The 15,326-nt window shown below is 39.1% G+C and overlaps 3 protein-coding genes across 3 annotated transcripts in view; 2 read left to right on the top strand and 1 right to left on the bottom strand.

The window, feature by feature from the left end:
- The window catches only part of LOC115077831 (olfactory receptor 5V1-like), a 284,159-nt gene that overhangs the window by 175,068 nt on the left and 93,765 nt on the right, over nt 1–15,326 (top strand). The window lies entirely within an intron of this gene.
- On the top strand, nt 3,769–4,698 carry LOC115077301 (olfactory receptor 6F1-like). The gene has a single exon (XM_029579592.1). It carries the CDS (start codon nt 3,769–3,771, stop codon nt 4,696–4,698), a length of 930 nt encoding a protein of 309 aa, XP_029435452.1.
- LOC115077300 (olfactory receptor 6F1-like) lies at nt 13,831–14,760 on the bottom strand. The gene has a single exon (XM_029579591.1). It carries the CDS (start codon nt 14,758–14,760, stop codon nt 13,831–13,833), a length of 930 nt encoding a protein of 309 aa, XP_029435451.1.

Below are 15,326 nucleotides of genomic sequence, written 5' to 3'. Positions count from 1 at the left end.
TTATGCATTTTGAATATTGTTGGTTTTCATTGCCCTGGCAGATGAAAATGGCAAAAGCATGAACATATCCTTTCAATGGATGGTACAGCTAGATTGAATTAAAGGCCATTGCAAGAGTATTAGAAACCATAGACAAACCTTCAGTTTGTGCGCCTCCCCCGACCTACCTACCAATGAAAAATCCAGCATAGCACTCCCTCCAGCCAGCGATGGCAGCTTCAACAGATCATTCCCTTCTTTGGTGGCAATGGCTCTGACACGGCATCCTCCTCTCTGACTTCCCTAACCCTCATTCCGGTATCTCTTTTTCCCTTTTCCCCCACCCAACATCACTCTTCATCTCCCAAAGCATCCTCTTCATTCTCCCCGCCTCTTCCTACCCAGCACATCAGCATTATCCCAATCTATCCACAATACCTAGCATCCTCTGTATCTCTCTCTCTCTCTCCCCCATTGTCACCTGATCGTGATCAGCACACATTCACTCTCTTTCCACCCACCTAGTCAGCACCTTCTTTCTCTCTGTCCACCTCACCCGCTCAGCACATTTTGTCCAACCTTCATCTGACTGGTGCCATCTCTGCCACCTTCCCCCCACTTTGAATCTCTCTCTCTAATCCTACACCTACCCAGCATTCATTTTCCTCAGTCGCGCTCTCTGTCTGATAGCAGGATGGGGGTTACCAGTGGTCTGCTGCGGTCTGTGGCCACTGGTGGAATGGAGGTGCACCAATGGCCCTGGGGCCTGTTGAAATATTTAGCCTCTGGCAGGTAGGGTCCGCTAACTGCCCTGATGTCTTTTATAGTGTTTGCAAGTGGCCTTGAGCATCTCTTCAGTCTTCGGCTGCTAATAGGATGAACTCCACCAGTGGCTCCAGGGCCTCCTGAAGCCTTTGGATGATGGCAGGTTGAGCTCCACTAGTGGCTAAGAGTCGGCACTGCAGACCTCTTTAAATCTTGCAGACTGGCACGTCAGACTGACATCCCGACTGCTGATCTTTTGATAAATGATCTTAGAATCAAGAAGTGCTGCCCCACGATTTTTAAAAATATTTGTGGTTATTGCCACGCCATCCTTTAAAGTGGATATGTGGCACCCAGAGGTTTCTGGGATTTTTTAAATCCCCTGCCTGATTTACCCCCCCCCCTCCCCCACCAAATGTTGGCACTGAAGGCACCTCCCAAGTTCGCCTTATAGAAGAGCTGACCTCGTATGCATTGAATATTTGCCAGTGCATCTAGTGTCTATCTTTCACTTTGACATGGTAGCCTGTCAGTCATGAGGACATAATTGGGTAAACAGGGATAGGAGGGACGAATTAATGGCTACTGCTAGGGATTCTGGACATACTGGATGAGAAGCAATTAGGAGAGGTTAATGTTCCTTAAAGTGGTTAGAGGATAGGGGATTAAGTGGGGCTAATTGCTGGAACTATGGAGGACATGGAATGAGAAATAAGTTACCACAGCCGAGATCTAACAAAGATACTTAGTTCAGTGTATCACGTTTAGCAATATTTTCCCCTGATCCAGTCTCAGAAACAGCATTCAGCTTTTTTAATTGCTTATTTCCAGCTCATCAGACCCTATTTGTTAAAGGGTATATCAGTATACAAATGTTGATTGCAATTTTCATTAATCTGTCTGTCTGAAATGCAGTCCATCATTTTTAAAAGAGCAATGTAAAAGCCAGCTTATTAGCTGGTCTTAACTATAGCTCAGAGCCATTAATCTCAAACATTTAAATTAAAATTTAAACTCTATTCAGTGGTGCTTTTCTGACATGACCCTTTAGAGTATAGCCCTAACCTCTGAGACAGCAATCAATTATAAGCAGTTGGCATGAGGTCCCTTCTGTAAATTCCTTGGGGCTCTCCAAAGACCAAATGCACAAGGATGAGGCTCAAGAGTTGAAATGATTATTTCTTACTGCTCCAGTATATGAACTTTTGGAAATTTCTCATGGAAACTGAGGACTGAGCGCTACATCTGCATTCTCTCTTATGTGAGATTCCTCACAGATCACTCAAACCTTCTGATAAAAGCGCCTTCTGGTTTTACTGGTTTTGAGTTTTCCCATTTGTGCACGTGTAAACCTAAAACACATCGGAGACGGGTGCAGAGCTGGAGAGGTAGGAATGGTATGTCTGCTTCACCTAAAAGCCTGAACCTCCCCAGTTTTTAATCTAATTTGTTGCTACTGCTGAAGTTTCTCCATTTACCTGTTTCTGAGTTGTATTTCTATGGGTATCTTTTTTTCATAGCGTTGGTCCTGTCTCTCCTTCATTTCTCTCTCTTAATTACCATAAATCTTAAGAACAAAACTCTTCACAAGAAGCTTTGCTTACAACAAACAGAAGTCCATTCCCCAGAAACTGATTTTTCAACTAGAACTTTTTTTTTTGCTTTGTACAAATCCCCTCTAGATAAAAAGAAAAAAAAAAGAATGTATTTCATTCTCTTTGCTATAAAGACAGAACCTAGTATTTAAATGCTGTATGTGTTTGCGTGGTGTCCGGCTCTGGATAGGTTTCTGATGAAGAGCAGTACAGCAGCGCCCCAGTTTGCTTTAGAATAAAGTGGCGATTCAGCAGACTGACCCTCCCAAGAAAAGAAAAAAGAATCTCAAACAGTATTTTAGGTGAGGCAATGTTCCAAACTCATAATAGAAGGGGTGATAATACCCAGAGAGTTTGTTCGATAAGAAATCTTCACAGTTATCACAGGCTTCAGGATCAGATTCTCCAGTCAAGCCTCTGGGATAAAGAACAACATAAGAGAAAATATTTGGATTTATATTATGTATTCAAAGAGCAATGCGATATTAGGAACAAAAAGAAAGGGAAAAGAGAAAAACAGGAATGGGAGGTTATGAAAAGCACTGAAGTAAAGAAAAAAATAGTTGTTACAGGTCTTAGTCTAATTAAGTTTTTCTTTGATTGCTATAGTAGCAGACTGAGATGGAATATATATTTTCCATCACAGTCTTCATGCATAGATAGATAGGAAATATATAGATAAATAGAATGAAAGTATAGATATTGAATTTTTTGGGAATAAAAATGATCAGGAATCAGCAGAGTACAGAAAAGAGGAATATGATAGAAACATTTAAATACCTCAATTATCTAAACATTTCGAAAGAAGCAAGGCTTATTTCTCGTGCAAAGAAAATTTTAGAAAAAGAGGTTGTATTATAAATCTCCATGTAGGTAATGTTGCATGCAAAGACCTCCCAGTCAAGATGGTCTTGACTGGGAGGTCTTTGCGTGCAGTAACAGAATTCAGGAAAGCCTGTAAACAGTAACAGAATTCAGGAAACAGTAACAGAATTCAGGAAAGCCTGTTTGTCAGAAGTGAACAGCAGAGATCAATGGATCCTGGGGCATTATTAAAAAAAAAAAATCAGATTAGGTGGGCCTTACGGTTTTTGTCGACCATTATTCTATGTATCTATGTTTCTTAATCATTGTTATTTTCATCATTATAATAATATTTTGGGGAAAAATGAATATTTTGGGAAGATAAATACTTCTGAACCCTACATTTTGGAAGGTTTTTAAAATACATGTTTAAAGTAAAACTTATCCTAAAGAAAGTAAACAGAAGCATGCCTATTTCATAGATATCTGGACATTTCTTTTTTTTAATTTGGGCTTGACACAGCAATATGTTTCAGTATTTCTGCCTTCTTTTAAATGCATTTCAATTTATTAAGCAAAGTGCAAAATTTTCTATTATCTCTGCAGATCATTCCTACTGAGGACAATGAAAGCTGGCAATCAAACCTCTGTAACAGAATTCATTCTCCTTGGCTTCCCCAGCTCAAAGGAAATACAGATAATATGCTTCATAGTTCTTCTGCATATCTATATCATGACCATAGCAACAAATAGCATCATAATAATTATAGTAAGGGTCAACCCAATACTTCATAGCCCCATGTACTTTTTTCTTAGCAACTTTGCTTTCCTGGAAATCTGCTACACCACAACTACTGCTCCAAAAATGCTGTCTGGATTCCTGACAGAGAAGAGTAGAATTTCATACAGAAGTTGTATCGTACAACTATTTTTCTTTTTCACCTTTGGACCCACTGAGCTTTTCTTGCTGTCGGCAATGGCGTATGACCGGTATATTGCTATATGCTACCCACTACGGTACGGAACAATTATGAACAGTAGACTCTGTAAACAGTTGGCTGTAGGATCCTGGGCGAGCGGTTTTCTGACAAGTTGGACACTCACTGTCCCAATAACCCAGTTATCATTTTGCAGGTTGAATCTGATCAACCATTTCTTTTGCGATTTCTTGCCTCTTCTGAAGCTGGCCTGTTCAGACACAACTGCTAGCGAAGCTGCTTTCTTTTCCCTTTCATGGTCTTTGGTATTGATCTCTCTTCTTATCAATCTGGTTTCCTACTTCTACATCATCCTGACTATAGTCCGAATCCCTTCTACTACAGGACGGAGGAAGGCCTTCTTCACCTGTGCCTCCCACCTTACCGTGGTTCTCATATTCTATGGGACAGTTATTTTTATGTACTTGAGGCCCACTGCCAAATACTCCTTTGACACAGATAAAATAGTGTCTTTGTTCTATTCAGTTATAACTCCACTCTTAAACCCTTTGATCTACAGTTTAAGAAACAGAGATGTAATTAAGGCTCTAAACAATGCATGGAGCAAGATAAGATGATGACATATTTGTATATTTTTGTTACCTGCCAAATAAATTTATGCTAATACTTATGTGAAATGTAAAATCCTCCTTGTACTTCCTGGAACTTTGCAGCAAGTGAATTGTCTAAGAAGTTGAAAACAAGTTGTCTGCACCACAGGCAACCAGTGGTTAACTGGTAGTAATGAGATAAATCTTAGTTGTGTATTTTAGACTTTATCAAAGACTTCTCGCAACATATAGGAAATATGTTTGTGCCATATTTAAAAACCTTTGCAAATCCCTGCGTATTTCTTGGAAATATAAAACAATAACATTTTTTTGCTTACATATATTATTAAATTTCATTTCCCTGTCAATTTAGGCTGGCACAGGCATGAGCATATATATATATATATACATATATTTATATTTAAACCTTTTATTGAATAATTTCTTTTGAACCAAGGGACGGACATGCATTACTCTTTTTGTTCATCAAGCCACAATACAAACGACACATTCATATTTTCATTTCCCTCACCACAACAATCAAACAACATCACCACCAGTATATTACATACATCATAATCCCATCAATTTACAAGTCGCATCTTCCATTTCTTTAAATATGTTGAATGATTCCAAACACATCTAGTATAAATTTCAGATATTGACAGGGTGACTTGCATTGTTTGTTGGTAATTGGGAGAGAAAGGACAGGAGAAGCAAGTTAATGGTCATTGCTAGAGATAAGAATATACTATATTAGGAATATTTAGAAGAGCAGTTTGATTTTCTTTTAGAATGTGTTGAGAATTTAGAGTAAGTTGAGCTCATGGTTGGAGGACACGTGATAGGGAAGAATTGGAGAAAAGCATATAGAGAGGCATGGGGTGAAAAATAGTTGGAGGAATCAATGACTAATTGGATAATAATTAGATGCACAGCAGTCATGCATTATAGTTCCTATAACCTTGCCAATACATATAGGAAATACATTTCTGCCATATTTAGAACTCATTGGAAATCTATTTGTATATTTTGGCAATGCAACTTTTTTTTTTCCCATTTCTTTATTATTGGGTTTCATAGACCTTGCAGGTGAAGCTATCAAAGGAATTAGCATATTTATTCAGTAGATGGGGATTTACAGCAAGGAACTTTCACAATTTTTGACGTGCTGAATATTTTCTGGTGACCTGATGTCTATTTCTCACATTTCTAGGATAACTAACCAGTCTGTTTGGAGAAAATCAGGAGAGGAAGGATAAGAGAAAAAGTTACTGCAAAGGATATAGAAGATACTGGATGAGGATAGCAGTGAATGATGACATAGACTTAATTGGCATCTCAGAGACATGGTGGAAGGAGGATAACCAATGGGATATTGCTATACCGGAGTACAAATTATATCACAATGATAGAGAGGAGCACCTTGGTGGCGGGGTAGTGCTTTATGTCCAGGATGGCATAGTCCAACATGACACTAAATACACAATTGAATCTTTATGGGTAGAAATCCCTTGTGTATTGGGGAAGAATATAGCAATAGGAGTATACTACCGTCCATCTGGCCAAAATTATGAGATGGATAGTGAAATGCTAAGAGAAATTAGGGAAGCTAACCAAATTGGTAATGCAGCAATAATGGGAGATTTCAATTTCCCCATTGAGTGGGTAAGTGAAACATCAGGATATGCTAGAGAGATAAAATTCCTGGATGGAATAAATGACAGTTTTATGAAGCAATTGGTTCAGGACCCAATGAGACAGGGAACAATTCTAGATCTAATTCTCAGTGGAGTGCAGGATTTGGTGAGAGAGGTAACGGTGGTGGGGCCTTTTGGCAAAAGTGATCATAATATGATCAAATTTGAATTAATGATTGGAAGGTGGACACAGTAAGTAAATCCATGGCTCTAGGTCTAAACTTTGAAAAGGGAAACTTTGATAAAATGAGAAAAATAGTTAAAAAAAAAATAAATAAATAAATATGCACTTACAAAGATTGAGTGTATAACAGGTATGGACATTGTTAAAAAAAAAAAAATCTTAGAAATGCAGTACAGATGTATTCCACACATTAAAAAAGATGGAAGGAAGGTCAAATGATTACTGGCATGGCTAAAAAGTGATGTGAAAGAGGCTATTTTAGCGAGAAGATCTTCATTCAAAAATTGGAAGAAGGATCAATCTGAAGAAAATAGAATAAGAACATAAGAACATAAGAAATTGCCATGCTGGGTCAGACCAAGGGTCCATCAAGCCCAGCATCCTGTTTCCAACAGAGGCCAAACCAGGCCACAAGAACCTGGCAATTACCCAAACACCTAGAAGATCCCATGCTACTGATGCAATTAATAGCAGTGACTATTCCCTAAGTAAACTTGATTAATAGCAGTTAATGGACTTCTCTTCCAAGAACTTATCCAAACCTTTTTTGAACCCAGCTACACTAACTGCACTAACCACATCCTCTGGCAACAAATTCCAGAGATTTATTGTGCGTTGAGTGAAAAAGAATTTTCTCCGATTAGTCTTAAATGTGCTACTTGCTAACTTCATGGAATGCCCCCTAGTCCTTCTATTATTCGAAAGTGTAAATAACCGAGTCACATCTACTCGTTCAAGACCTCTCATGATCTTAAAGACCTCTATGATATCCCCCCTCAGCCGTCTCTTCTCCAAGCTGAACAGCCCTAACCTCTTCAGCCTTTCCTCATAGGGGAGCTGTTCCATCCCCTTTATCATTTTGGTTGCCCTTCTCTGTACCTTCTCCATTGCAACTATATCTTTTTTGAGATACGGCGACCAGAATTGTACACAGTATTCAAGGTGTGGTCTCACCATGGAGCGATATAGAGGCATTATGACATTTTCCGTTTTATTAACCATTCCCTTCCTAATAATTCCTAACATTTTATTTGCTTTTTTGACTGCTGCAGCACACTGAGCTGACGATTTCAATGTATTATCTACTATGACGCCTAGATCTCTTTCTTGGGTGGTAGCTCCTAATATGGAACCTAACATCGTGTAACTACAGCTAGGGTTATTTTCCCTATATGCAACACCTTGCACTTGTCCACATTAAATTTCATCTGCCATTTGGATGCCCAATCTTCCAGTCTTGCAAGGTCCTCCTGTAATGTATCACAGTCTGCTTGTGATTTAACTACTCTGAATAATTTTGTATCATCTGCAAATTTGATAACATCACTCATCGTATTCCTTTCCAGATCATTGATATATATATTGAAAAGCACCGGTCCAAGTACAGATCCCTGAGGCACTCCACTGTTTACCCTTTTCCACTGAGAAAATTGACCATTTAGTCCTACTCTCTGTTTCCTGTCTTTTAACCAGTTTGTAATCCACGAAAGGACATCGCCTCCTATCCCATGACTTTTTAGTTTTCGTAGAAGCCTCTCATGAGGGACTTTGTCAAACGCCTTCTGAAAATCCAAATACACTACATCTACCGGTTCACCTTTATCCACATGTTTATTAACCCCTTCAAAAAAATGAAGCAGGTTTGTTAGGCAAGACTTCCCTTGGGTAAATCCATGTTGACTGTGTCCCATTAAATCATGTCTTTCTATATGCTCTACAATTTTGATCTTGAGGATAGTTTCCACTATTTTTCCCGGCACTGAAGTTAGGCTCACTGGTCTATAGTTACCCGGATCATGTAAGCATTGACAAGTCCAATGTCAGATATTGATAAGGTAGGTTAAGAGAGAATTTGAAAAGAAGTTGGCCGTAGAGGCAAAAACTAATAATAAAAACTTTTAAAATTATATCTGAAGCAGAAAGTCTGTGAGGGAGTTGGTTGGACCATTAGATGATCAAGGGGTTAAAAAGGGCACTTAGGGAAGATAAGGCCATCGTGGAGAGACTAAACAAATTCTTTGATTCCGTGTTTACTGAAGAGGATGTTGGGGAGATACCTGTTCTGGAAACGGTTTTCAAGGGTGACAATTCAGATAAACTGAATCAAATCATGGTGAACATGGAAGATGTGGTAGGCTGGATTGACAAACTGAAGAGTAGTAAATCACCTGGACTGGATGGTATACACCCCAGTGTTCTGAAAGAATTAAAAAATGAAATTTCCGACCTATTTCAATTAATTTGTAACCTATCATTAAAATCATCCGTTGTACCTGATGACTGGAAGGTGGTCAATGTAATCCCAATATTTAAAAAGGGCTCCAGGGTTGATCTGGGAATCTATAGACCAGTGAGCCTGACTTCAAGGCTGGGAAAAATTGTGGAAACTGTTATAAAGAAAACAAAATCACAAAACATTTAGTTAGACATGGTTTAAGGGGACACAGCCAGCATGGTTTTTCCCATTGGAAGTCTTGCCTCACAAATCTACATTTTTTGAAGGGGTGAATAAGCATTTGGATAAAGGGGAACCGGTAGATGTGGTGTATTTAGATTTTCAGAAGGCTTTCAACAAAGTCCCTCATGAGAGGCTTCTAAGAAAATTAAAAAGTCATGGGATAGGAGGCGATATCCTTTTGTGGATTACAAACTGGTTAAAAGACTGGTTTTTCACAGTGGGAAAAATGTAAACAGTGAAGTACCTCAGCGATCTGTACTTGGTCTGATGCTTTTTAATATATTTATAAATGATCTGGAAAGGGGTACAATGAGTGAGGTGATCAAATTTGTGGATGACATAAAATTGTGCAGAGTGGTTAAATCTCAAGTGGATTGTGATTGCAGGAGGACCTTGTAAAACTGGAAGACTGGGTTTTCAAATGAAGATGAAATTTAAAGTGGACAAATGCAAGGTGATGCATATTGGGTAAAATAATCCTTGATATAGTTACACATTGATGTTCTATCTTAAGATTTGCCACCCAGGAAAAAGAGAATGTTATGAATTATTAGAAGGGGGATGGCAAATAAAATGGTGGATGACATAATGCTTCTGTATCGCTCCATGGTGAGACCACACCTTGAATAGTATACTGTGTGCAGTTCTGGTCACCACATCTCAAGAAGGATATTATAATGGTTACACTGTAAAGCTTTGTTGCTGATTCCTTGTTTGCCTGTAAACCAATATGATGTCCAACAGCGAATATCAGAATAGAAAAACTTTAAATAAATAAAAAAATAAATATATAGTTGCACTGAAGAAAGTGCAGAGAAGGGTGACCAAAATGATAAGGGGTATGGAATGACTCCCCTGTGAGGAAAGTTAGGGCTGTTCAGTTTGGAGAAGAGATGACTGAGGGGCGATATGATAGAGGTCTACAAAATTATGAAAGGTCTGGAACAGGTTAATGTAAACCAGTTAGTTACTCTCTCAGATAATAGAAGGACTAGGGGGCATTCCATGAAGTTAGCAAGTAGCTCTTTTAAAACAAATCAAAGAAAATTCTTTTTCACTCAGCACATAGTTAAGCTCTGGAATTCATTGCTAGAGGATGTGGTTACATCATTTAGGGGTAGATTTTAAAACCCCTGCGCGTGTAAATCCTCCCAGATTTACGCGTGCAGGGCACTCGTGCGCCGGTGTGCCTATTTTGCATAGGCCGCCGGCGCACGCAAAGCCCCACGACGCGCGTAAGTCCCAGGGCTTCCTAAAAGGGGTGAGAGGGGGTGTGTCCAGGGGGCGTGTCTGGGGGCAGGGGCGGTCCAGGGTGGGTCTGGCGATGTGGTGACGGTTCGGGGGCGGGCCAGGAGGGCAGTCCCGAGTCCCCCGGCACTGCGGCCTGTGCCGGGGGATGCTGGGGCGGCGTGCGCAAGTTACGCCTGCTTCAAGCAGGCATAACTTGCCCAACAAAGGTAGGGGGGGATTTAGGTAGGGCTGGGGGATAGGGTAGATAGGGGAAGGGAGGGGAAGGTGGGGGGATGCGGAAGGAAAGTTCCCTCCGAGGCCGCTCCGATTTCGGAGCGGCCTCGGAGGGAACGGAGGCAGGCTGCGTGGCTCGGCGCGCGCAGGCTGCCGATTTTGCGCAGCCTTGCGCGCGCCAACCCCAGATTTTATAAGATACGCGCGGCTACGTGCGTATCTTATAAAATCTGGTGTACTTTTGTTCGCACTGGTGGCACGAATAAAAGTACGCGCGCGCATATTTTTTGAAGATCTAAGTGTAACTAGGTTGAAAAAAGGTTTGGATAAGTTCCTAGAGGAAAAATCCATAAATTGCAATTAATTAATAAGCAATAGTAGCTTGAGATCTATTTAATATTTGGGTACTTACCAGGTACTTATGACTTGGATTGGACATTGTTGGAAACAGGATGTTACTGGGTTTGACGCAATATGGCACATCTTACGTTCTTCTGTTCTTATGTTGAATAGTTAGGAGATGCAAATGTTTGATAAATTGTTTGCAGAGGACATTGGGCAATCTGTGGTAATGGCTAAAATGGAGAGTATAGAGAACATGAAGTTCAGATGACAGTTGGAGAACATATGTTGAGGGGATGGCAGGAGAGAAAATATGTAATGTATATGGATGAAGAGGATTTGGCTGTTTTGTTATTTCTCTAGATGTAGAGTACATGGATTGAGAAATAAGGTGAAAAGTTGGTGTTGATTAGCTTGGATGGTGAAGACATGGGATGAGTAATAAGTAGAGGAGGTAGATGATTATTACAGTGAGTGGTCTGACATGGGAATCAATTCACTGTAAAACATTTATCAATATTTCCCCTTAATTTTCACAAAATATTCTTATTTTGAAATTACTCATTGCCAACTAAAAAAAAAATCATGTTAGGTAAAGGGCATTTAAACATATCTATTTTTATTAATTTGTCTGAAATATGGTAGATCCTATTTAGATATTCAAAGATCTGTAGTTTAGTTGTCATTTGTATTAATCTTTTTTTAATTATAGTAAATCTGTTATCATGTTTAAATGAGCAAGTTGGAAAGTTTATTATCAGATCATATTTACAGGTCATTGACATCAATCAAAACACATAACTAAATTTCGAAACCTGTTGTAGTGGTGCTTTTCTGATGAACCTTTATTCATTACCATTAACTTCTGAGGCAGTAAACAGTTGGTATGAGGCCCCTTATGTACATGTTTGAGTTCACAAAGACCAAATCCTTAAGGGTGTCTTTATAGAGCTGAAATGATAATCTCCTCCATCTGATTGACATTCTGTAAAGGAAAGGAAGAGGAGGAGTAGCCTGGTAGGTGGAGCAGTAAGTTGAGAACATGGGAATCTGAGGTTCACATCCCACTGTCACTCCTAGAGCGAATCACTTCATCCTCTGTTGCCTCAGGTACAAACTTAGGAGGTCCTTTATTAAGCCTAAATATAATACTATAAGATTTACAAAGCTTAGTAAACCCTACAGTATTTTCCCCTTCTGGTAATATATACCAGAGGGATAAAAATACCACAGGTTATTGCTCCCCAAACAAATCCATGAAATGGTAGCCCCAAAGTAAGATAAAACCCAGGAGGATTTGTTAATCCACCCCCCCCCCCCCTCCATATCAACCCCCTGTAACCCTTGAGGTGGCCATAGTGCAAGAAATTAAAAAAAAAACAAAACTTAAAAGATGCATGATGCAGTCTCCTCCCAAATACTACTTGTTTGGCAAAAATCTTCCACAGTACACTCTTTTTCCAACGTAGCTCTCCCCCTAAGCAGACACCTGGCAGGTGCCAATCTTTCAGTGACGGGGGAGGCAGGAGGTTGGGATAGGAAGGCCACACAAAACTCCAGGGGCGTGGTAAGATTGTCTCACTTTGGGGAGGGGGGTAATTCAGGCCCCTTGAACCTTTTAACTTAGTGCCTGGGGTGAATCAAAATGCTCTCCTGAGGCAAGTTAACTACAACTCCTGATTTTTAGCTAACTTTTATGAAAATAATCTGGCTTGCAATTTTTCAGGTAAGCTCTGTCATTTAATAAATCTTCTGCCCCCCTCCCCATTTGGACTATTATCTGATGTTGACGTGGGTCTACACTGACGAATTGAATAAAACCAATATTATGGAGATTGGATTGAGGGAATATCCGGGATACAAAACATGGAAAGAAGCATGAGAAAACCTATCAGAGAATAAGAATCATAAAAAAGTATGTGAGAGACTATAACAGACAGGAAGAAAAGAATTATTACTAAGGGAAGAGGCACAAATAAAGATGGGTAAAATGTCAAACTAAAGAGATTTAGATAAATATGACATAAAAACAATCCAGCACAAATTATTAAGCACCCTAAAAAGCTAATGGGACTAGAAAAAATTACCAGAGAATCTGATTAGGACATTGAATAAAATGGAGCATAGACAAACCAAGGGAAGATGCCCAGGAAATAAACCCAGAAGGAGAAAAGGCGGAGAATGAAATAATGATGGCACAAAACATCAAAGCTTTTTACACATGTTTTATTTTGCCCAGTGTTGTAGTAGTACTGGGCTAGTATCCTCATTATTACGTGACAAGTACAACAAATAAGCGTAGATGAGAAAAGCAATTCAGAGTGGTTAACATTCTAATGGCGTTTCCAGTTAAGTCCTTGATTTATTTAGATAGAAACGACAGCTGAACAGTCAGATTACATGATATGCACTGTGGTGCCTCCGTCAACAGAGAAGGAATTCAGTCTCCTCCATCATCTACATTCATCCCCTACATTCTTGGTATGTTGTAAGACCTTTTATTTCACCCCTTTCCCCCCCCCCCCCCCAAGAAATTGTGCATGAACACTGGAGACCTGATTAATCCCTTCTTCAGATATGACCAAGTGAGCTCATTTCTGTGATATCTTTATGGGTGTTCTGTTTGCATGATTTTTCCATGTAGTTACTTGGTTTTCTGTTTTGTTTTGTGGGAATGAAAAGGATACTTTCTGGATATGGAATCCAGCTATTTTTCCAACATAGCAGGGATAATAAACTATGGAAACCTAGCTACATTTGTTTATGCCAAAATCTCAAGAACATAGTAAGTGGTAAAAAGCACAATTTCCATATATCACAATAATGTCTTACCAACTAAAATGCAGTGCACAATTAGCATGCACTTCATTTTTTTTTAAACTATTTAACAACTGGATGCATCTTCTCCTGCTGACTGTTTTTCAATTCTTTTGTCAATGCATTCATCCTTACAGCTTTCCTTCAAGCAATAACATGAATTTAGCCGTAAACAAGGTGATACAATGAGTCCATCAACATATCTTTCTCCATGCTGTCTTTAAGGACTTAATCACTTTTTGGTTTCTTAAACTGTAGATCAAAGGGTTTAAGAGTGGGGTTATAACAGAGTAAAACAAAGACACCACTTTATCCGTATCGAGATCATGTGTGGAATTGGGTCTCAGATAGGTAAAAATAACTGTTCCATAGAAGATCACAGCCACAGTGAGGTGGGAAGAGCAGGTGGAGAAGGCCTTTTGCCTTCCTGAGTTAGAAGGGATTCGGAGTATGGTCAGGATGATGTAACAGTAAGACACCGTTGTGAAGAAAAGGGAGCTTAAGACTACAACATATGCAGCAGTAAAGAAAGAAGCTTCTGTGGCCGTTGTGTCTGAACAGGATAGTTTCAAAAGCGGGACAAAATCACAAAAAAAATGGTTTATTTGATTGAGCCTGCAAAATGATAATTGGACTATGGGGATGGTTAGTGTCCAACCTGTGAGAAAACCGCTTGCCCAGGATGCAATAACTACCTGTTTACAGAAATTACTGTTCATGATGGCACCATATCGCAGTGGGTAGCAAATGGCGATGTATCTGTCATACGCCATTACTGCCAGTAATAGAAACTCAGTGAGACCAAAGGTAAAAATAGAACACAACTGTGCAATACAATTTCTGTAGGAAATTGCTTTGCTCTCTGCTAGGAAGTTGGAGAGCATCTTTGGGACTGTGGTCGTGCTGTACCAGATTTCCAGGAAGGCAAAGTTACCTAGGAAGAAATACATGGGGCTGTGAAGGCATGAGTCGATGATTACTAAAGATATTATGGTGCCATTTGCTATGATGGTCAAGATGTAGATAACCAGAAACATCACAAAGTATATCATCTGTATCTTCCTTGAGCCAGAAAATCCAAGGAGAATGAATTCAGTCACAAAGGTTTGATTACCAAATTCCATTGACTTCAGTTTGACTGATCTTAGGAGATAATGGGACAGAAAAGGTTATTGTTTGCTTTAAAATAAAAACAATTTATAATATGCAGTATCAAAAAAAAGTGAAACAAACAAAAAAAAATACAGTAAATGGTGTTGTTTGGTATGATGTTAAGCATCCATTTAAAATTGCTCGTGACTTTTAAGTCAACATGTTTGACATCTTGGATTCATTTATTTTTTTATTTTTATTTCTAATGCTTTATTTTAAAACTCGCAATAAATATCCTCACATAATATGGGTCTTCCACAATGTGGTATTTTTTTCTTAATATGCTTAATGATAATAATAACTATTTATACTTCAGAAATAGTCCACTTTTGATTGCTCAGCAATTATCCCTTTTCAAAACTCGACCTCTAACTTTTCTCCTTTCCTTGATATAACGACTTAAATCTTGTTTCTATAGAGAACCCTGGCAAAACTCTGAACAAGGATCATATCATGCAGTGCAGTACTGGAACAGAACTGGAAGCAGGTTGGCTCATACTTCTCAGATAAAAGTAGAGGTTTACTAGACTAAAACCTT

Source organism: Rhinatrema bivittatum, chromosome 16, assembly GCF_901001135.1.
Source record: "Rhinatrema bivittatum chromosome 16, aRhiBiv1.1, whole genome shotgun sequence".
In the NCBI taxonomy this organism is placed as follows: domain Eukaryota; kingdom Metazoa; phylum Chordata; class Amphibia; order Gymnophiona; family Rhinatrematidae; genus Rhinatrema; species Rhinatrema bivittatum.
This window is presented reverse-complemented; position numbering and strand designations above follow the sequence as displayed.